Source organism: Sebastes umbrosus, chromosome 1 (assembly GCF_015220745.1).
Source record: "Sebastes umbrosus isolate fSebUmb1 chromosome 1, fSebUmb1.pri, whole genome shotgun sequence".
Classification (NCBI taxonomy): Eukaryota; Metazoa; Chordata; class Actinopteri; order Perciformes; family Sebastidae; genus Sebastes; species Sebastes umbrosus.
Window position 1 is genome coordinate 27037864 of NC_051269.1, and position 22752 is coordinate 27060615.

Sequence of the window (22752 nt, forward strand, 5' to 3'; positions counted from 1 at the left end):
ATATAAATACTGTGCAAGTATCGAAACACTCAATCCACAGGGAAATACACACACAGCCCGTATTCAGAAACTCTGCATTTGAAACAAGCTGTCAGGATTTCTGCCCATTCGTGATGTCACAAATATACAATATTTAGACCCTTGACACAATTTTAAACGTAAACATACTAAATGTGTTCCAGCTTATTTCCTGGTTGCAGTGTATGTGAATGCCATCAGCTGACAGGAAGTAAACATGGACCCAAGCTGTTGCCTAGCAATTCTGTTGCAATTCCGTCAAAACAAGCTAAAACGGAGCGTTTCAGACACGAGGGTAAATACAGGCATATTTAGGCTGACAGTATGAGGAAAATAAAGGCTTTTTTGAACATTACAGCATGTAAACATCTTTTAGTAGAAACACAAAATACAAGTATAGCCTGAAAATTTGCATAATATGGGACCTTTAACAAAGATATTCGTGTATTAGTATGACTCAGACTAGTACGCTCTCAGAGCGCCTTCTGGGGGCATCAACAAACCTCAGCACTGACTTCACCTTTGTAAACTGAGCCTGAGGTTTTGCATGTTAATTGTATTTTTTTTAAATGTGTTCGGGTGCATTGCAACAATTTATATTTCTGTATGACACAGATTAAAGGTAATAATTATAGTTAGAATAATTATAAATAATAATAATAATTATAGTTAGACAAATTTAGGAAAATTTAATTAGAGTATATGTATGGCTCAATAAGGAAGCTGGTTAATAATTAATAATTGACTTATGGAGAAGGGCTGGGATTAAATACGTTTATACTTCTTCTCACTCCTTTTCGAATATGTAAATCAAGGCATCAAGTGTTGACAATTTTTTTTTATGCTTTTCATTGTATGTAAATACTACTTGTTTCTGACTGTCCACTTGTTGGTATGATCATTCTTTTTCTTTATTTTTTTTGTATTCTACATCTTCGAAATACATTTTGAAATGAAATGAAATGAATGAATTAACGAACAAAGAAAACCAGGTATTTTGTCAAAACAGGCTTTATGCTGTACAAAACACAGAGGAGTTACATTACAAAATAAACCATCTACAAAAACACAACATTTCAGTCACACAAACATTCTCTGCCAACAGATCATCAGTTCTGAGTCTAACTTTAGGCAGCTGACACAGAACAGCTGATCTATCTATGATCTAACAAAGGAGTCGTGTTATAAGTATAATTAAATAAACATCATTCACACCTGTAAAATGGTATTGTGTCCTATTGTTTAAACATGATGATACATATGAAAACTGAGACAGCTATAGTCTAGCTGTGCATGACATAAGAAAAAAATAAGCACTAGGTAGTTCACATTCTATTACCTAATGGCATGATGGCATACAATTTACAAGCTAATAATAATAATAATAATAATAATGCATTCCGATAAGCAAGAAGCCACTTAATTTCTCCCAAACATCTCGAAAGAGATGAGACAGCAGCAGAACCAGTGTATTGTTAAGTCATTTCAGATATTCTATAGACGGGAATGGAAAGGTAATAATACATGTGAAAAGACGAGGACCGCAAATAAGTGAATGTAAACTTTGCATAACATGAAGGGATTTGTCCCATCTCTGTGGCTTTCACCAAAAAACAAATCCCTGCAATGATCAAAATTCAACTTGAAGGCTCCAAGTAGAAGTGACCAGGACCATCAGAAGATACCGCTCGGCAGCTCCTTGCTAAACAGGCCGTCAAAGTCCAGCTCTCTGCTCATCAGATCCTCCTCTACGCACTCCAGCGCCCACGTATGGTCCGTCAGTTCCAGTGCCTCCCACTCAGCCTGAAATCAAGGACAGACGTCACATGAACAACCGAGCAATGCCCAACCGCATTCATTAATTATGCAGAAACTACAGTGTATGTACCTTGAAAGCTTTGTTTGTATCTGCAGGCATGGCCATGGCAGCACCACTCATCTGCTCCTGCATGATCCTCGACTGATCTGCACCTGTGGGGATCACATCGCATAGCCAAAACAATCATCATCTGGGAACGCGTTATCGCAAAATCATTTTAATGCCACTAATTTCTTTTAACGCATTAATGCAATCGATCATTCTGAGGTTGTAGCGGGTTCAGTTTTAAAGCTAGAGTGAAGATACTGGCAAGGAGGGCTCTATGGGTACCCACGAGTCTCCCCTATACAGACATGCCCACTTTATGATAATCATATGCAGTTTTGGGCAAGACATAGTCAAGTCAGCACACTGAGAATCAGCATAAGTAGAATAAACATTTTCACATCATCATCAAACAATCTGACGCAACAAAACATTGAAAATGATCTTAAAATTAGCTACAATTACCATTATCTTGGCCTAGAATTAAAGAGTACATGCTTCGTAGTCCAAACACGTTCAGGAAATACCATGACGCCGAGCTCACCCTGGATCCACACACAAACAGAAACAACAAAATGACATGGAGATTAATAATAGGCAACAACTAAAACAATACATCTCTACAGATCTTGTTTTACTAGTTTACCAGGAGGCATCCAGTGACAGCAGCTCTATTCCTTGCTGCAGCATGGGCTTGAAGCGCAGAGTGAGAGGGAAGGGAACCTTAGCTGTGTGAAACAGAGTACAGAAAGAACTCAATGTAGGATTTCCATTAAAAAACAATATTTTATCTGGTAGCAAAACACATTGAAAGTTATATTTTTCTGCATGTCACATTCTGCACCACGAGGTGCAGGATATGTGAGAGAGCGAGATCATTACTTGTTACAAATCCTGAAAAGGTCCAGTTGATCCAGCCTCCGATGAGGATCATAGGAAGCACATTGGTGACATTTCCTTTCATCATGTCTGTCAGCATGCTGGGATCTGTGAAAAGATACAGTGTGTAACAAAACACACTCAATGAAGGTCTTGCTTAGGATCTTTTTTTTCATATATAATTGGTAACAACTATGCACTGACTTTGCTACTATATAAAAATGTGTGTCACATTAACAGTATTTTTTTCGTAAATACAGACACAAAACACCCGAGAGCTTAATTGTTATAATGACACAGACAGAATATGGAGCAATATGTAGTGCTGACAGCTAGCATTTAAAATGGGTACTGCAGTCCAAATTCAAAACATTGAAGCCGTGGCCCGTCCGCTCCTCAAGTCTGACTGATAGCTGTTGGCATTTCTTAGCATCATGGCGTTAACCTCTGGCCAGCAGTAGTTGGAATCACTTCACCGGCTGTGTGTCTTAAATACTGGCTGCCTTGATAACCCAGCTGCACACGGACCACAGAGAGGTGTGCCGAGGTTTTTCAGGTCGGGTAGAATCTAATGTTATGTTATCTCTGTTGATTCAGTTCATTTGCTTGTTTCCGTGGCTGCAGAAGGCTGTGTTTGTATGGCAATTTGTTTCATATGTGGCAACGGGGTGTGGACATAGGCAGTGGATGGGATCACACCGACCAAAATAAAAACAGACTTTATGGACCGGAATTGAAATTTTAAAGGAGAACATAAGGGCTGTAGCGTTGTTGTCAGAAAATTTAGCATATTTCCTTAATCTCTGGTGACATATCATGGTCATTTTACAATTTAATACAGTAAACATATTACATATTGGTCCTTTAAAAGGATTACCTGTCATTGGAGAGGGTGGAACAACCTTTCTTTTGGTCTTCTTGAAAAATCCATCTTCTTGATTATTGAAGTAGAACTTCCTCATCAGAAAAGACTGAAACAAAAGAGAGATTTTCAGTAACGTTGTCCCTCACACTGTAGTCGTGACAAATAAACTTGGAAAAAAAAGTTTGGAAATTTGTGTTTGGTGGATTATTTCTCTGTTGTTACAATGCTAATTGACATTGTATTTTACATCATTGGAAAGCCTGTTTATTTACCTTCACAATGATGTCCAGAGTCAATACCAACAGGAGAATACATTGTTTAGAATTGGCAGAGCATTTTGGCTAATTTTTCTTGGGCGCTACCCACATAGTAAGCTGTGCTGCTCATCCCACAAATGCATGATCCTTACAAGTTGGATATCATTGTGAAGGTAAATAAACAGGCTTTCCAACGAAGTAAAATGTAATGCCAATTAGCATTGTAACAACAGAGAAATAATCCACTAAACACAAATTTCCAAACTTTTTTTTCTCAGAGTTTACATGCAAAGACCAGTGGTTTTTGGTGAATATATGTTAGACTTGTGCATGAGCTGGAGATGCATTATGAAATCCCCTTACCTGTTTGGGAATGTATTTTCCATTTTCTCTGAGGATTCTGCTCCGAATAAGAACCTGGCTGGATTTGGAGATTGGAGACAACACATATTAAATTAAATGAATTTCAAGTGTTTTGTTAAAAAAATATGATCCACCTTAACAGTTGAAGATTACGTACCTGTCAGAAACCTGTTCTAATGTCAACTTCTTGTCACTTTGAAGAAGAATGGATACATAATGGCGAATCACCCCGACCAGAAAGGTGATGAAGACAATGGGTAACACCACCCAGAGTCGGATATTGGAGTCCAGCAGTAGCTCCGGCTCAGCCATCCAGCCTGGTGGTAGCTTAACTGAAGAACCAAACACACAGCAGGGCGAGAAATACTGTTAGTACATAGTAGTGATGTGTTGGTCGCGAACTAGCCAGTTCAAAGAGCCGGCTCTTTTAAGTGAACGATAAGAGCCGGCTCCCGTCCGAGAGCCAATTTTTTTTTTTTTTTTTTTTACTTAATTCATTGCAGAATGATAGGACGATCTTCTCCGCGCGGTCTACATAGATAGATAGATAGATAGATAGATAGTAACTTTATTGATCTCGAGGGAAATTCAAGTTTCCAGCATCACAGTTCCATAGTGCAAAACATGTTGGTAAAAAGGCAGTAAAAAAGTTAGTAGTGCAAAGTACAAAAAAATATACCTGATATAAAAATACAAGGAGATGAAGAAAACTGTTAAAACTTAATATAGTGCAGGGTAACAGCTGTGATACACGACTATTAAAAAAGTGAATATAGTGCAGAAGAGACTGTTAAAAAATAGTATAGTGCAGATTAACTCTAGTAGCTTTGTCTATGAAAGTGCACTGTGTGCATTATTATCTGTCCTGCAGACCGTCCCCCTTTGTCCCCCCCTCCCCCCTCTCTAGAGAGGTGTTGTACAGTTTGATGGCTCGGGGGACAAAGGATTTCCTGAGTCTGTCTGTGGAGCTAAGTGATATATGTGCACACATACTAATCACAGGTCAAAGCAGCCTTAAATTTGTCTGAATTATAAAAAGGCAGAAGTGGTAAAATGAAGAGCCGTTAGGGGGCCGAAAGAGCCGGCTCTTCTTGGTGAGCTGAGCCAAATGATCTGGCTCACTAAAAAGAGCCGGAATTCCCATCACTAGTACATAGCAGGCACGTTTAACACAGCATTTTGTTCGTCTCAAATATTGAGGTAACACTATAAGCCAGGGGTCTGCAACCTGCAGCTCTTTAGCTCCTCTCCAGTGGCTCCCTGTGGATTTATAAAAATGGAAATGAATAACTGTTTTTTGTTTACATTTTCATTTTTATTCATTATTGTTGTAGGTCTATGGTACGACGGTACGACTGAGTATCAGGGCCACATTGAGTTAAAAAAAATAAATCTGAGATTTCGAGAAAAAGTCATAATATTATAAAGTAGTAATTTTACGTGTTGTTTTTTTTTCTTTTTTATCGTAAAATTATGACTTTATTCTCGTAATATTACGAGTTTTTTCTCGTAACATTCTCACTTTTTTTTCGTAATATTATTACTTTTTTTTCGTAATATTCTCACTTTTTTCTCGTAATATTATTACTTTTTTCTCGTAATATTATTACTTTTTTCTCGTAATATTATTACTTTTTTTTCGTAATATTATTACTTTTTTCTCGTAATATTATTACTTTTTTCTCGTAATATTATTACTTTTTCTTCGTAATATTCTCACTTTTTTCTCGTAATATTATTACTTTTTTCTCGTAATATTATTACTTTTTTCTCGTAATATTATTACTTTTTTTTCGTAATATTATTACTTTTTTCTCGTAATATTATTACTTTTTTTTTCGTAATATTATTACTTTTTTCTCGTAATATTATTACTTTTTTTTCGTAATATTATTACTTTTTTCTCGTAATATTATTACTTTTTTCTCGTAATATTATTACTTTTTTTTCGTAATATTATTACTTTTTTCTCGTAATATTATTACTTTTTTCTCGTAATATTATTACTTTTTTCTCGTAATATTGTGACTTTATTCTCGTAATATTACGACCTTTTTTCTCGTAATATTATTACTTTATTCTGTAAATCTCAGATGTTTTTTCCCCTCAATGTGACCCTAATGCTCTGTAGCACATTGTCTCTTTGGCCCTCACTGCATTAGACTTATATACTAATACTTAGACTATAAACTGTTACCTTCATCACAATGATCAAATGTTTTGCAGCTCCAAACAGATATTTTTATTGGTGTTTTGCCTAAAATGTCTCTTTCGATAGTAAAGGTGGCTGACCCCTGCTCTAAACAATGTGAAGCCTCAATAATAACGCGTTAACATGAGGATATGTGGAGCTGCGAGCCAGCCTGGACACCACAGAGGAAGACGCGCTGTCAGCTCATTCAGCTAGCTAGCAGCGTCATTACGTTATAACGTTATAATAGCGATCAAGCTACCGAGCTAAACAACCTCATTCAGGGCTCCTCTTCTTCACACAATAGAAAACGATCTGTTCTTTAATAAAACAGCATTCATCGTATGAAACTATCACAGATCAACACACAGTGGACGCTAGTGGTGGGCTCGTGTTCCCGTTAGCCTGCTGGCTACCTGCTTGGTGCTGTAGGAGCTGGAGAGTCCTCTTAGCTCAGCTCAGCTCAGCGGAGAGCTCGTCCAGTGTTTGATTCCCGGCTGCTGCGAGAGACGTAAGCTCTGTTGAGGTAGTTCAATAGATTGAACAGTATTTATTTAACAGTTCGCATCCCCTGCCGCGGCCATGGCGCTGTGGTTGGTGTTGTGGTGACTGTGGATCCGTGGATGAGAGCAGATTTTCCCAGATTTCTGCTTCTGCAGCTCATCCCGCATCTCAGCTGGGCTGCAGCGCCACCCCGCGGTGATGGCGAGAAGTGTCCCACCATGGGGAGAAGAAATATAGGCCTACTCTGCTACAAGTTAAAGTCCTGCATTCAAAAGTTTACTTAAATAAAAGTACAAAAGTATTGGCATCAAAATATACATTAAGTACCAAAAGTACTCATTATGCAGAATGGCCCATTTCAGAACCATATATAGATAGATAGATAGATAGATAGATAGATAGATAGTAACTTTATTGATCCAGAGGGAAATTCAAGTTTCCAGCATCACAGTTCCATAGTGCAAAACATAGAGTATCACTATCTGAACTCGCTTCCTGTGAAGACTCAGTATCCTGCAATAAAGCTGGTCGTGGAGTGGGAACTGAGAGACGATGACAAAAAGGACCTGTTCTGCATCAGGTCCCCAGTTCATATTGTGAGCTAAGCCAGCAACGATACCTCTCTGACAAGTGTTATATTTTTTTATTTAAAAACAAAAAAAAAGGGATTCAGCTTTGAGTAAAAATCTGAAGAATGTAAATGACTTTAGTTAAGATCACATTTTATTCATTCATCAAATTGATTCTTCTGTTAGTAAAAAGGCAGTAAAAACGTTAGTAGTGCAAAGTACAAAGTACAAAAAAATATACCAGATATAAAAAATACAAGGAGATGAAGAAAACTGTTAAAACTGAATATAGTGCAGAGTAGCAGCTGTGATACACGACTATTAAAAAAGTGAATATAGTGCAGAAGAGACTGTTAAAAATGAATATAGTGCAGGGTAACTCCAGTAGCTTAGTCTATGAAAGTGCAGTGTGCATTATTATCTGTCCTGCAGACCGTCCTCCTTTGTCTTCCCGGCATCGCCAAACAGGTAGACCCAGAGCAACACGACCTCCTCTCCACGCCAAATGGTAAATGGACTTGCATTTATATAGCGCTTTTCCAGTCCTCCGACCACTCAAAGCCCTTTATACTACATGTCAGCATTCACCCAGTAGTACACTGATGGCAGAGGCTGCCATGCAAGGTGCCAATTTTGCCCATCAGGATCTAATCTAAATACTCATTCACAGACCGATGGAGCCAGAGCTCTATCTATTTCAGTACTTTTCAGTATATCAGTGCTAGAAGCAAATAGACATGCAGGGCATTAATTATATATATTAAAAATGCAGAGGCTAAAAGGATTATGTCATACTGAAACAAGCTGTAAGATCAGTGAAACAGAGACACAGTCGGTCATCTATTTAGAAATGAATGATGTTTAGGAAGATCTTGGGAAACAGGAAGCAGTTTAGGCGAAGTGACCAGGACAGGTAGATTTAAACGTCTTTTTTTTCTAAAGGAATCAGACACAGAACAAGATTTATTGACAACGAATTTTAATCAATTCAAACTGTTAGGCCGACTGTAAACTGGTTATACTAGGTAACAGCCTGTGTAGATGTAGCCTACACTTGAAAGTGACATTATTACTTACATATCATTGCACACTTGTATATTAATCTGTAATACCCCATACAGGACACCATCTCAGCACTGGAGAGCTCCTTCAGCGACAGGCTGCTCCACCCAAAGTGTGTGAAGGAGCGCTATTGCAGGTCCTTCCTTCCTGCAGCTGTCAGACTCCACAACCAGCACTGCTCCCATTAGACCACATACACTTACACACCAAAAACTGACAATAACCTGATATTTTCAGGTGGAATTTCATTTAATTCTCACTGTGCAATATATCATTTCCCACGTGTGCAATTTTGTTAATAGTCTGTTTATTGTCAATACTGTATATACTGCTCCTATTTTTATTCTTCCTTCTATTTGAATGGTTCATATTTTGTTTCACTTTGTTTAGCTCTATTTTTTTTTACTGTGTTAGCTGATGTATCTTGTTTTTTGCACTATCCCCTTTGCTGCTGTACACTGCAAATTTCCCCACTGTGGCACTAATAAAGGAATATCTTATCTTATCTTATCTGTAATATTTATATTTTTAAGTACAGTATGTCGACCGACCAGTGGGGGACGGTAATGCACTGTGAATCTGTTTGCTACCAGAGAAGAAGAAGTCTCTTCTGCTGGAATACAGAGCTGGGGAGCCCAAGGGATTGTCATTTGTCATTACTCGTCTGAAAATAGGACATGCAGGATTAAACCAAACACTTCATAGACTATGCACGCACTGTAATAAACCGGAAACTGTCAAGCATGTTCTTATAGAGTGCAACAAATATGACAAAGAAAGAAGGGAATTGCTATCAGGAGTAAATGATGGAAATATTACAATGGGGAATCTGCTAGGAAAGACATCTAAGAAAGTACACAATCTTCTAATAATTACTTAAGGGTAACAGGAATAATGGAGAGAATTTAGTTATTATTATTATTGTTATTATTATTAATAATTATTAATTTTATTTTATAGTTTTTTTAAATTGAATTATTTATTTTATTTTATTTATTTATTTTTCCTGCCAGTGTCCTGCTCCACACTCCATCATACCAGCTGGTGGCGGTAATGCACCTATAAGAGGGTTTGCCAATAAACACCAGAGAAGAAGAAGAAGAAGAAGAAGACTCTTCTGCTGACCGGAAAATCAAATAATATAATAAACTTCTCCACGGTGTCTGTCAGATGCAGCAGTCTGTGTCATTAACACGGTATGTAACACGGGTTTGTAGTTCTTGTTTAACGTAAGCTCAGTTGTTTAAAGCTCCGCAGTCAGACGGTATGAGCCGTTAGAGATGACGTCCATCGCGCTGAGCTCAACTGGCCTGGTTGCTAACGTTACCGTGTTAGCACTAAGGCCAGCTGGTTTCAGCAGGATGATGCTGGGAGACAATACTACTGTCTGGTCTGAGAGTTAAACCACCAGCAGACCAGCAGACCAGTTTATCTTCTAGCTGAAGACCACCTCCATCTGGAATATTATATATATTATAAATATTTTCTTTCAGTCGTTTTAAATCATGCCTTTGGTATCCCTGACTTGGCTTCATCTATGACCACAGCCAGCATCCACAGCCTATGTATGTAATCTAATTTAACAATAATATAGAAAGTTAAGCATTTTGCAGTAACACATTCAGTGCAAAAGTGTAAGCCCCTGTTTTTGTTTTTATTTCTTAAAGTGGAATGATATATATATATATATATTAGTATATATATATATATATATATATATATATATATATATATATATATATATATATATATATATATATATATATTAGTATATATATACTAATATATATATATTATATATACTAATATATATATATATATATATATATATATATATATTAGTATATATATATATATATATATATATATATATATTAATATATATATATATATATATTAGTATATATATATATATATATATATATATATATTAGTATATATATACTAATATATATATATATATATATATATATATATATATATATATATATATATATATATATATATATATATATTAGTATATATATATATATAGTATTCAGGACAAATCTGCTTTTTAGCTACATACATTTTTTTTATTTTTTTATTTTTTTTTATTTGCATATATATATATATATATATATATATATATATATATATATATATATATATATATATATAAAACTGCACAAAATCCAGTCAATGAAAAAAAAAAAGGTCAGGCTGACAGTATGAGGAAAATAAAGGGCTTATTTAACATTACAGCATGTAAACATGTTCTAGTAGAAACACAAAATACGTGTAAAAGTATGAACCTGAAAATGAGCATGGGACCTTTAAGATACAACTTTATTGATCCTGGGGGGAATTCACAAGTTACCCAGCAGTAGCCTTTATAAAGTCAATCAAATTAGCCCCACATTTGCCAGCTGCAACATTAAAGTGATGTGCATATTAATATATCAATAATTATAATCCAAAAATATGATATATATGGTTCTGAAATGGGCCATTCTGCATAATGAGTACTTTTACTTTTGGTACTTAATTTATATTTGATGCCGATACTTGTGTAGGCCTACTTTTATTTAAGTAAAGTTTTGAATGCGGGACTTTTAAAAAAAAAAAAAATGTTTTATTTATTTGCACATATATAAAACTGCACAAAATCCAGTCAATGAAAAAAAAAAACAAGAAAAGTGTCAGGAGAGGTCAAGAAGATACAGGCTTATACAAAAAGACCTCCCCCCCCAACCCCAGGAGAAAAAAAACTATAACAAAAAAGGAAGAAAGATCTAAACTAACATAATTTTAAAAATACAACAAAAGTTAAACAACAACAAGAAGTACACAAAATGTGCAGAAAAAAACCCTAACCAAACAGTGGAAAACAATCCAATAAAAACATTGAAATACACACAAAAAACAGTACAGAAGAAAAGAAAATATATCTAAACATAGCAAAAGATAATTAGACATCATTAATTAAATGTGATGATAATTTCCTTTTAAAATGTTCTAAAGGTAATGAGCTCTTGATAATATGTATTTTGGTGTTCCATATTTGTACACCTTAACGATAATATAGAAATTTAAGCTTTTTCCAGTAACACATTCAGTGCAAAAGTGTAAGCCCCTGTTTTTTGTATTTCTTAAAGTGGAATAATATTACAAAGTATTCGGGACAAATCTGCTTTTTAGCTACATGAAGTAAAAACAAATCAAGGTTACAATCTTAAGGTATCCTGTTGATATCCGTCTCTCTGAGGTTTTCCTTTGCTGACGTGAAAACCTGTTTTTGATAGTGAATCAATGGCTAAAGCAATCTTTTGCTTCTTCTACAGAGTTCCTTGATCAACCGTGTCTCATCATTAAACCATGGGAGCTGATAAAAGGTAAGATGAACATAATCCAATATGGAAGTGGCACATATTCAGTGTATGATTCGCCCTGACACTCCTTTTCTCTTTCAGGCAGAGTCGGGGTGAACGTAGTGGAAGATATGGTTCTGATGGGAGGAGAGACGATCCAGAGTGGCATGAAAGACGGAGCAGAGATGTGGAGAGGGATTATGATCGGCGATGGGGTGATGATCGACAGCGAGAGCGCTTTGATGAGCGCAGAGACAGTCCAGAGGTGAGTGAGCAGGAATACCTGTGTAAGTTACTTTCACGCCTGTAACCGAAAAATCCAAAACATATTGGTTCTAAATTCAATAGTAACAACATTGTTTTGTTTGTTTTTGTCTGCAACAGAGGGGACGAAAGCGGCGTAATAGTGACAGATCCGATGATGAATACGATGGGGATTATCCAGACCAGGACTACAAAATGGAGCAGGAGGAGGAGAGCAAAACTATTATGCTGAGGGGTCTCTCTCTTCATGTCACAGAGGATGATGTAAGATCACAAATCTCACTGAAGCTTTTTAACGGTGAAGCCACGCGAAGCGTAACAAGATGGGTAAAGCTGCCGCCTTCCGGTTCATTTTTCATGAGGAAGAGCGAATCCCTTGTAAAGAGTTTGCCGGTATTAAAGGCGGAGAGGGGCAGGCTGCCGGCTCTCAGGGCAAAGTTCAAATCTGTAAACTGACCTGGAATGGATGTAAAGTCAGAAAAAAGGCAAAAATCAGCAGGGTTGGGAGGGTTATTTAAAAAATATAGTGTGATACAATGAAGCGCTCAGTTCCTACGAACTGTCTTTTCACGCTGGGATGCCTCTTGGCAAAAAAAATAATCTTGATGAACTAGAAAGTGCGCAAACTATCCTGCTTTGTGGTAACTTGCGCTGTACTATGATGAAGCTCCCCTTTTCTGTAATGTATCTGTAATCCTATTACGTCTTTTCTTTTCTGTAATGGATTAGGGTTACCTTTTTTTATATCCTAATATGTAACGCCGTTCCATGTAATCTGTTACTCCCCAAGCCTGGAAATCAGTCATACCTGAGAACCTTTTGTGAATGTAAAGAAGTGTAAATTGTAAAAATCAGAGGCAGCTTCTGCACTGATCAGTTTCATTTGTTGACCTGAATTCTAAAAACGCTTGTTGGCTGGCATGACAATTTATCTGCCATCAAGCAGCTGATTGTGGGAGGTTTTGGCTGCATTCAGTCACAAGTTATGTTTTTTTTCCAGGCAGTTCGTATAGCTGAGGAAGTTGATTTTGTTAGAGGAGTGCAACTGATGTCAGCTGCTTTTTGGTGACCTGACTAACATGGAAAGGAAGAGGCAGCTGACCATTTCTAAAAAAAAAAAAAATGTAGAAATGACATAAAGTTCAATAATAGTGTTAGCTGTATGTTATTGAAGCTGATTGTGAAATGTTGCAAACGCTCGGCAAAACTGTGAAAAGAACAGTGTTCAGATGAATTTGACCCTGACTGTCTCAATCCTCCAGATCCGCTCAGCACTGGAGCAGCTGCAGGGGCCCCAGCCTGTGGACATCCGCTTGATGAAGAAAAGGACAGGTGAGTGTCGAGTGTCTCACATTCACCTCCACGCTCTGTCTTAAAACCCCACTTTACCGCTGTTATTGCAATCCCTGAAATAAAAAAAAGCCTCCTATTACAACTGTCAGAGGATCCTTTGTGCCACATAGATTGTCTGGTTTTGATGCTATCTGCCAGGTAAGGAGGTAACTGTATGTACTATTCCTCTACCATTTTTTGTACATGTTATGGTAAACAAAATCAACCACCATCCCCTTGACCTTGTAAGCACCCTTCCCACCTCCGTTTTTTGATTTGAATTGGAGTGTACAAGCCCATTGTGAGTTTGAATGTCGCACCAAAGCATTCTAACTAACACGCCTCCCGTCTATATTTGAATGCTGTCTCTAGGTATAAGCCGAGGTTTCGCCTTCGTGGAGTTTTATCACTTGCAAGATTCTACCCGATGGATGGAGACCAATCAGGTTGCCTCAACAATCACCAAGTTTAGAGTTATTCTTGGAGATTAGAGCCCCAGCTAACCGACACATGACTGACTGATCATTGTGCATATTTGCAATATATACAGAGCTAAAAACTGTTGGTGTATAGTTGCAGGGCTGTATCATAACCTTGGTTACACAAAGCTGTGATATCAGAGGTAAATCTTTTGGATATCACACACTTCAGACAGAATAGTCTCTCAACTGCTTAGTTTACTGAATGTTGTGTATTGTTGAATGAAGGTTTTTGCTTTTGGAAATGCAATGAAATCTTTCGTCTGTTCTGTCACAAACATTAACCAATATACAACGCAGAAAATATAAGACCTTAAGCTAAATAAACATTTTGCCTCTTCTAATGAAAGGAGCATACTTCCTGTTCACAGAGTGGCACAAGTAGTCTCATTCAGTCCCGACTATCCAGAGGTTTCATGATAGCACATTCTGCTCCAGCTCAGTCACTTGGATATTTTCTCATCTCCATTTAAAATCCGAAGACTGGAGTGAGACATGGCCGAGCTGGCAGCACTCCGATCCCAAACACTTAGAACCATTTATTTGTTATTTTGTGAGAACTCATTCCCTCGTACACACAACAACTGCAGCTTTCTCTCTGAACTTCACTCTCTACCTCTGTTCCCTTCTTACTCCCTGAGAGACTCTGTCTAAGCAGCTAAGAGTGTAAGCCTAGCCACTCTTTCCCGTTCCAGCTGCTCTCACTCTCCTCTGTGGAATTTGAAATAACTGGTGGCTTTTGACTTTGCAGAACAAGTTGGTGATCCAGGGGAAAAGCATTGCGGTGCACTATAGCAACAGGAGACAGAAGTTTGAAAACTGGCTTTGCAACGCAGTGAGTGTAATATCTGACTAGTTTAAGTGACTTTTGTTTGCCTTTTGCACAGGTACAGAGTAGGGATGGGCGATATGGCCAAAATCTTTTATCGGTAATTTCATATCTTTATAACGATATACAGTAGCGTGTTTTCTGGTAATTCAATAAATATTAATGTAGATAAAATAACCATATGGTAAAGCCTATTTTTGTATACTTCTGTGTGGATTAAATACTTGACAAATGAAAAGTACTGAGTATTTTCTCATTCAATTAAGAACTTTAGTACAAAATGAACAGTTTCATGTGAAATTGTAGAGGAAAAAAAAATATTTCCAGCTATTCACTGACTATGATGTTTACATGGATGCACACAAATATAGAGTAATCAGGTTAAGACAATAATTTGATTTAACAGGAGTTTGATCAGATTTTCGGAGAAATTTGAGCAAGTATGTGCTTGTTATTATTAATTTATACAACATAATTGCATATCACGATATCTTGATATGTTGCCATCGCAATATGATTCCATTTAAAGACGATAAATTATCATATCGAATTGTCGCCCAGCCGTAGTACAGGGCACAAGCACATTGGAATTATTGCACGGTTCTCAGTCAAAAAAAAAGAAAAAAAGAAGTTGTGGAGGTAATGAGTAGTTAAAAAGAATAAGAAACACAAAATATCTGGGTCATACATTACAGAGTACAAAATTGAAAAAAAAAGTACAAAAAATAAATAAAAATGGAGTTTTAAATAAACTTAATATATATAGCACATGTACTGCCTTGTATAGGTTTTACCTGCAGGCCCATTACACATGGACTGAACATGGGCTGTATCGGTCGTTCTAGTATGACTATAGCCCTGTTTCCACCGCAGGAACTTCCATCCCTGAACTAGGAACCTTTTGAGGAACTCATTGTATTTCAACCGCAGGGACCAGGGTCTAAATTAAGTTCCGGGGACATCCTTAAAAAGTAGTCCCGGGACTAAAATTACCAGGAACTTCTTGGGGGAAACGGGGCTAATGTTGCGTACTACAGTAATGTGTAAATAAGTCAGTATAAAGTGCATGTGTGTTTTTAGGTACTACACAGTGATCACAGGATAGTTCTCTCTTTTTTTCTTCAACATTGTCATTTTGTTTATCACAGTGTGGTCTGTACAATTTCCGGAAGAGGCTGAAGTGTTTCAGGTGTGGAGCAGCCAAAGTTGGTGAGTTGTTGCTTCAACAATCCGAAAGTATAATGTTTGTTCTTCTCTGTAAGTAACTTCCACTGCGTCCCGCTTGCTCTGACTGATGGTAACCTGTGTGTCACTCTACTTTGTCATGTCTGAGTACAGATGGGGAGTCACCGGGACTAAGTGGTTTAAATGCTGAGTCTCAACAGCCAGGAGATTACAGTGGAGACAGTGAGTGTGTGTTTTTCACCAAATATTTAAATAGCATGTTCCCCCCAGTTAACATTATCTACATTTATCTATGAATACTTTTTTTTTTTCTTTACAGCAATCATTTTGAGAAACATTGGCCCTCTTTCAACGGTTGATGGGATTTTGAACATATTGGCGCCCTATGCCAATCTGTCGGCGGGAAACATCCGCCTCATCAAAGACAAGCAAACAGGACAGAATAGAGGCTTTGCCTTTGTTCAGCTCTCCTCTCCCTTGGTATGTTATTTTTCTGTTGCCATGATAGTAAGTCAGTATGTTTCTCCTGGGGGGTGTACGCACGTGTGCCCATCTTTCATCTTCACTTCCTGTATAGGAGGCTTCTCAGCTGCTCACCATCCTCCAGAGCCTTCAGCCGCCTCTAAAACTGGATGGAAAAACAATCGGTGTGGATTATGCCAAAAGCGCTAGGAAGTGAGTCATCATCACACACACACACATTGTTTGATTCAGCTTTCTATTAATAGAATATAGCACATATAAGCTCTTCTGGATCTGTGCTGTGTGAGCTGCAACGTTTGGGAAGTTTTATCCCCTTATTGTTTAGGGTTATTTATTCATTTGTTCTAGTGCACTAACAATGAAATAAGAATGTGTTATTTTACATTCATAATCACATTTTGCTGCTTATTTGTCCCTGCAGTAATTCAAATGCCAGCATAGTTAAAGCAAATCAACGACTCATTTTCATCCTGCTTGTGCTGCAAAATGAAAGTTAAACCAATCACTGTGTGTCCTCTCCAGAGACTCGATGCAGCTCGACGGGATCAGAGCCAGCGCTCTCTCTGTTGCCAGCACAGCCATCGCTGCCGCTCAGTGGTCATCCAGCCAGGTATCAGGCTTTTACTTGTGCTGTTTGTATTTTGAAATAATTTAAATTTGTGGCACTTAAAATCCCCTGTACTAAGTGATGTGACATTAAAGTAAGGCAAAGAACACTTGTGGCCTGAACTGCTAAACGGTGGTATGAGTACAAACTGGGGGGAAAAAAGGACTGTAGTGTTTGGACGCGACTATGCAGATATATATGTGTGTTAATGTGATTTATCAAGACTGATGATGGTTGTGTGTAAGAAGAGCTGGTATTATGCATCCTTGCAGATGTGGCATCTTTAAAAGTAAGAGACTAAAGCTACATCAAATGACTCCCTGTAATGTAAAATGTTTGCTGTTAAATCATCTTACTGAGAACTTTTGTCACACATTTCTTCAGTTAATTGTTTTGATTTGACAGTTTTGGTTTGTTAACAGCTCTTGCCAGCCATAGACATAGACATGGTAGAATCGGCTCGTGGAAGTACAAGAGAGGACTGGTGGAAGAGGACTGGTGAATCAAAATTATGAGATTAAAGGACCAAAAAAGCTTCAAAATGGGGTGTTGATTCTCAGTGGGATTGTCTGTATTAGAAACATTTACATTACAAGGAGTCATTTGATTAATTGTTAATTAAAAATATGTTGCTTATTGGAGCTTAACGGAGAACATTTAATATTATGACTTACTATGGTTTACTGAATTTGTAATTTATTTGCAAAACATTGGCAACTTCTAGTTTCCAAATGCAAATTAGCATGTTTTAATTGTGTGTTGCTGCTGACTTTGCTCTCATCTCTGTATTTCCCTGCAGTTACAGCAAGGTTCAGGTGCCACCTCTGACTACGTTGCTCTTCCAGAGGGCTATGCACAGCAAACACAGGTCGGTTCACAGTCCACTTTTATTGTGACAATGACTTTAACAAAAAAATAAAAAACAATGATTGACGTGTTTTCCTCTGATGTACTGTAGGGACAGAGCTATCAAGTGTGGCAGCAGCCTGAAGTATTGGCTCCTGTCGTTGGAGATGGATTACTCGGAGGTAATAAGAGGTGTCACTCCCTCAGAGATATGTTGACTGATTTTTATACTAAGGCTGGGTTTGCTGATCCATCATTACCGTCTGTCTTCAGCTGCTCCAGGAATAAAGACATTGATCCCTGCAGCCGCAGGTGTGGTCATATCCCAGACGGCTCAGGTCTACCAACCTGTCATCATCAGCCAGCCTGCCCTACAGGTAGACCACACACCGTTGCCATGGCATCTACGTACCAAAACACAACTACTAATTTATAATTTACCGGTGTTGTATGGTGGCTACAAAAGTAAATCATGGTTTTCTTTTTTTTCCTCAGTCACATCCGTTAGTGAGGGCCGTTGATGCTGCACAACAGGCAGCTAGTGTTTGCTCTGCACTACTGGCAACACCAGCAGCAGCTTCCACTGTTGCAGCTGCCGTCTGTGCTGCACTGACTGCTAACACAACAGGTGAGATCAGTCAGCTAAGCAATGGCTCCTCTGCATGTGAAATCTTAGATTCATTTCATGTGATTTATGAGGCATGTTCTGTTTCATATGTGCCTCTATTTGTATCAGTAGCTGCTCCTGACACCTCCACATACCAGTATGATGAGTCTTCAGGTTACTATTATGATCCACAGACCGGCCTGTACTACGATCCCAGCAGCCAAGTATGTTCCCTCTGGTCTTACTGTATGAGTTGAATATATTGCCAAACACATTTATGTGATCCAAAATAGTTTAAATAGTGTGTTTCTTACGCTTGTCATCAATAGTACTTCTATAACTCGGAGACTCAGCAGTACCTCTACTGGGACAGCGAGAAGGAGACGTACATCCCTGCACCGGCTGAGTCCGACACAAGCTCAGCTAACAGTTCCTCAGCTACAAACAGTAAAGAGCCAAAAGAGAAAAAAGACAAGCCCAAAAGCAAGTCTGCACAGCAGGTAAATGCTACTTTAAAATACAATCTGTATGGCTCATATCATGTCATTTAAATTATATGTGTACTGATTGTTGATATGATTGCAGATCGCAAAGGACATGGAGCGTTGGGCAAAAACCTTGAATAAGCAAAAAGAAAGTTTTAAGAGCACTTTCCAAGGCTTTGGAGCGTCCAAGGAGGAAGACAGGAGAGAGTCTGCAGCCGCCGACGCAGGTTTCTTCCTCTTTGAGAAAAAGGTATTTAGTCGTCACTGCTAGGCCTGACTGTGTTTTGTATTGGTGTCATAGCAGACTTGAAACAGTAATATAGACTGAGAGGGGCTAACTGGAAACTCCCATTCATGCAAATTCACCAAAGTGAATAGGGTAAAAAACAAATAACTAATAGATATCACCATGAAACTTTCCCCGTTGATTGATATTAAATATGATCTAATTTGCAGACATTTTCAGAACAGAAATCTGAACGTTGGATAAAGCCAGGTTCAAAATTCTCGTTTCATTTTGTTGACATATTAGAGTCAAATCTTTTACAGAGATAATTTTGGATATCTCTTTTTATCAGCTATACAGCCATAAAAAAAATTGCTATGTTTTTCAGAATTAAATACATATATAAATCAGGCTATGAATGATCTATGAACAACCCCCTCTGTAAAAACCTTCAGAAATATAAATATATCTAAATATAGAGAGGAATGAAACTGGGAAGTCTGGTGTGTGGAAGTGCCACTGAAGTCGAGATTTCTGGCACAGAGTGAGAAAAAACTAATTTTGAGAAAAGATAAGATGTATTTTGTAAAATTCCATACATTTTGCAAGACACTACAGGTGAATAGGGTACAAAATGTAACTAATAGATATCACCATGAATCTTCCCCAGTAGATTATTTACGTTAAGAAGTATTTTTTGAATTACAAGTATTCTGAAAATCTATGTTTAGATATGCAAAAGAGGCATTATCTAATGATAACATTTGGTGAATTTGGGAGAAATCTAGAGACACAAAAAAGTAGTAAAATCAACACCTAAATGTGTATTCTGGTTATTTTCCTTCCAGTAGTCTGAAAGAAGATGTTAGAGATGTTATGGAAGCAAAATAGCCCAAAGTGTAAAAATTGACCAGTACATGAAAAACAATGTTTTTGCCCTGCGGGGTCTCGCCTTAAGTTTGCTCACATCATGACTGACTTTGACTCTAAACCAGTAGCTTTGTATTCATAATGAACATAAAATGAGAGACTGGCTTTTGTGTTGTAGATTATCGTATAATAATGTAGCTTATTTGTTGATGTTACTTCCTTTTTAGCAAATGGGAGGTTTTGAGATGCCATCTTTCATGATTGAACAATTCAAGGTCGCAGAGCAGGAGACTTCAGCTAAGGTTTGTTTGTGCCTTTATTTCCCCACTCCACAATTTATTAATAAAAATAAAATCCCAGAACACTTCACCTTTTACCCGTTTTCATATTACAGAGCGATCTGGTCGCTGCTTACAACGGAGACAGCGACCCAGAGGAAGGCGGCTCAGATAGAGCGGGGGACGACGAGGGAAAAATAACCGACTGGACTAAGATGGTTTGTCTGCTGTGTCGACGGCAGTTCCCCACCAGGGACGCTCTGATGCGTCACCAGCAGCTCTCTGACCTCCACAAGGTGAGAACGATGACACAGCAGGCGTTTCATCTGAAAGTAGCTGTAATATTCTGGGCGCTGCCATCTGTTCAACGTATAAAGCTTCAATACTACATTGAAAAAGGCATTATTGATCTTATACGGTCTTGAATATGTGAATGTGATATTTTTCTTTTTTCTTTCAATTGTCGAAGCAAAACTTGGAAATTCAGAGAAGATCAAAACTCACAGAAGCTGAGCTGGAGGAGCTGGAGAGGAAAGAAACGGAGGTATTTAGCTCAAGAATTTATATACATTTTTCTCTATCAGAGATTTTTTTTTTTCAATGAGAACACATCGAATAAAGTTTCATGGTATTTTTTGAACAGCTGAAATACAGAGACAGAGCTGCAGAGAGAAGGGAGAAGTACGGTGTTCCTGAACCTCCGGCACCGAAGAAGAAATTCTATCAACCGCCAACCCCGACAGTGTAAGTGTAAGAATTAGAGCTGTCAATCAATTAAGATATTTAATCGTGATTAATCATACATGTTTTATCTGTTCAAAATGTACCTTAAAGGGAGATTTGTCAAGTATTTAATACTCCTTTCAACATGGGAATGGGCAAATATGCTTGCTTTATGCGAATGTATGTATATATTTATTATTGGAAATCAATTAACAACACAAAACAATGACACATATTGTCCAGAAACCCTCACAGGTGTCAGTGTGTCAGTGTGCTGACTTGACTATGACTTGCCCCAAAACTGCATGTGATCATCATAAAGTGGGCATGTCTGTAAAGGGGAGACTCGTGGGTACCCACAGAACCCATTTTCATTCACATATCTTGAGGTCAGAGGTCAAGGGACCCCTTTGAATATGGCCATGACAGATTTTCCTCACCAAAATTGAGCATAAGTTTGGAGTGTTATTTAAGCTCCTTCGCGACAAGCTAGTATGACATGGTTAGTACTGATGGATTCATTAGGTTTTTTTAGTTTCATATGATGCCAGTATCACTTCACTTCACTCTAGCTTTAAAGCTGAGCCTCCTACAACTTAAAAATCGCAAAATGTGACGTTGTTATTTTCTTAACTTTGACAGCCCTAATAAAAATTCAATCTCACTGCAAACATCTGTGAAATTTAATTTTTAAACATCTCCTGTCGTTCACCTTCAACAGAAACTATGAGCAGCCCACCAAAGACGGCCTTACGAGCGATAACATCGGGAACAAGATGTTGCAGGCGATGGGCTGGCAGGAAGGCAAAGGTCTGGGGCGCCACCAACAGGGCATCACCGCTCCCATCTCGGTGAGGACGCCAACAACTCTTTTTCCATTTTTCTTTGAAAAGAACTCATCTCACCTACCAGCTCCTAACAGATGGAATATGCATGTTAATGTATTTTTTTTCACTCACAAAGCAATTAGCACTGTTACCTGCGTCCAATCTGTCTCCTCTAATAACCGTCTTTTCCCCACAGGCTTCATTAAGGACCAAGGGCACAGGCTTGGGTATTAAAAGCTCATATGAACTCTCAGCATCTGACACCTACAAGGATGCTGTTCGTAAGGCCATGTTCGCACGCTTCACTGAGATAGAGTGAACTGAAGAGAGAAAAGAATTCATGCTGAATCACGCATGAAATATTCATTTTGTGGCCAAATGATGCTGTGAAAAGACAAACAAGTTGCACAGACTCCAACTGTAAATTCCATCTTCTACATGTATATAAAACGTAGTTTTGTTTTTCTATAGCTAGATATTTTGTCATCCGAAATATGTTTTCAGTTGAACAAACATGTACATGTTGTAAAGTCTTTGTACATAGAATGATGTTGACCTGCTGAGGTTTTGTTTCTGTGAAAATGTAAAGAATCTACGTGACCATTAAAAAATTTGTGATGAACAGTACCTGTCTGCAAAATGTTTTCTCCCTTTGCAAGAAACATCTTGTTATGAGAAGAATAAGATAATAGGAAATGGATGACACTGTACTGAGTTGCATGTTGATGTCATGGCTCGACTCTGCGTTGAGTATAGTAGTATATATAGGCCCGGAAGTGGAGACTTAAT

General features: G+C 37.8%; 2 protein-coding genes across 4 annotated transcripts; one reads left to right on the forward strand and one right to left on the reverse strand.

Annotated features, from left to right (window-relative positions):
- Window positions 1-1011: 1011 nt before the first annotated feature.
- emc3 (ER membrane protein complex subunit 3) lies at window positions 1012-7102 on the reverse strand. Its single transcript, XM_037784863.1, has 9 exons — window positions 6854-7102; window positions 4404-4578; window positions 4247-4304; window positions 3639-3732; window positions 2765-2869; window positions 2529-2610; window positions 2348-2427; window positions 1907-1989; window positions 1012-1821 (listed from the first exon to the last, which is right to left on the reverse strand). The coding sequence occupies exons 2-9, from the start codon at window positions 4556-4558 to the stop codon at window positions 1693-1695; spliced, it is 786 nt and encodes a 261-aa protein (XP_037640791.1). The 5' UTR covers window positions 4559-4578; window positions 6854-7102; the 3' UTR covers window positions 1012-1692.
- Window positions 7103-9644: 2542 nt separating this feature from the next.
- Window positions 9645-22590, forward strand: LOC119495519 (RNA-binding protein 5-like). Of its 3 annotated transcripts, none has more exons than XM_037782082.1 (25): window positions 9645-9768; window positions 11896-11946; window positions 12025-12187; window positions 12307-12450; window positions 13449-13518; window positions 13891-13964; window positions 14749-14832; window positions 15975-16035; window positions 16165-16233; window positions 16331-16491; window positions 16589-16686; window positions 17017-17104; window positions 17901-17969; window positions 18060-18129; window positions 18221-18324; window positions 18443-18575; window positions 18684-18778; window positions 18884-19054; window positions 19140-19289; window positions 20363-20437; window positions 20530-20709; window positions 20883-20957; window positions 21057-21157; window positions 21858-21987; window positions 22160-22590. In XM_037782082.1, exons 2-25 carry the CDS (start codon window positions 11930-11932, stop codon window positions 22280-22282), a joined length of 2505 nt encoding a protein of 834 aa, XP_037638010.1. In that variant the 5' UTR covers window positions 9645-9768; window positions 11896-11929; the 3' UTR covers window positions 22283-22590. The 3 variants fall into 3 exon arrangements, with proteins under 3 accessions (XP_037638010.1, XP_037638030.1, XP_037638019.1); XM_037782102.1 differs by having other exon boundaries at window positions 9646-9768; window positions 18687-18778; XM_037782091.1 differs by lacking the exon at window positions 9645-9768 and adding an exon at window positions 9965-10137.
- The last annotated feature ends 162 nt before the right edge of the window (window positions 22591-22752 follow it).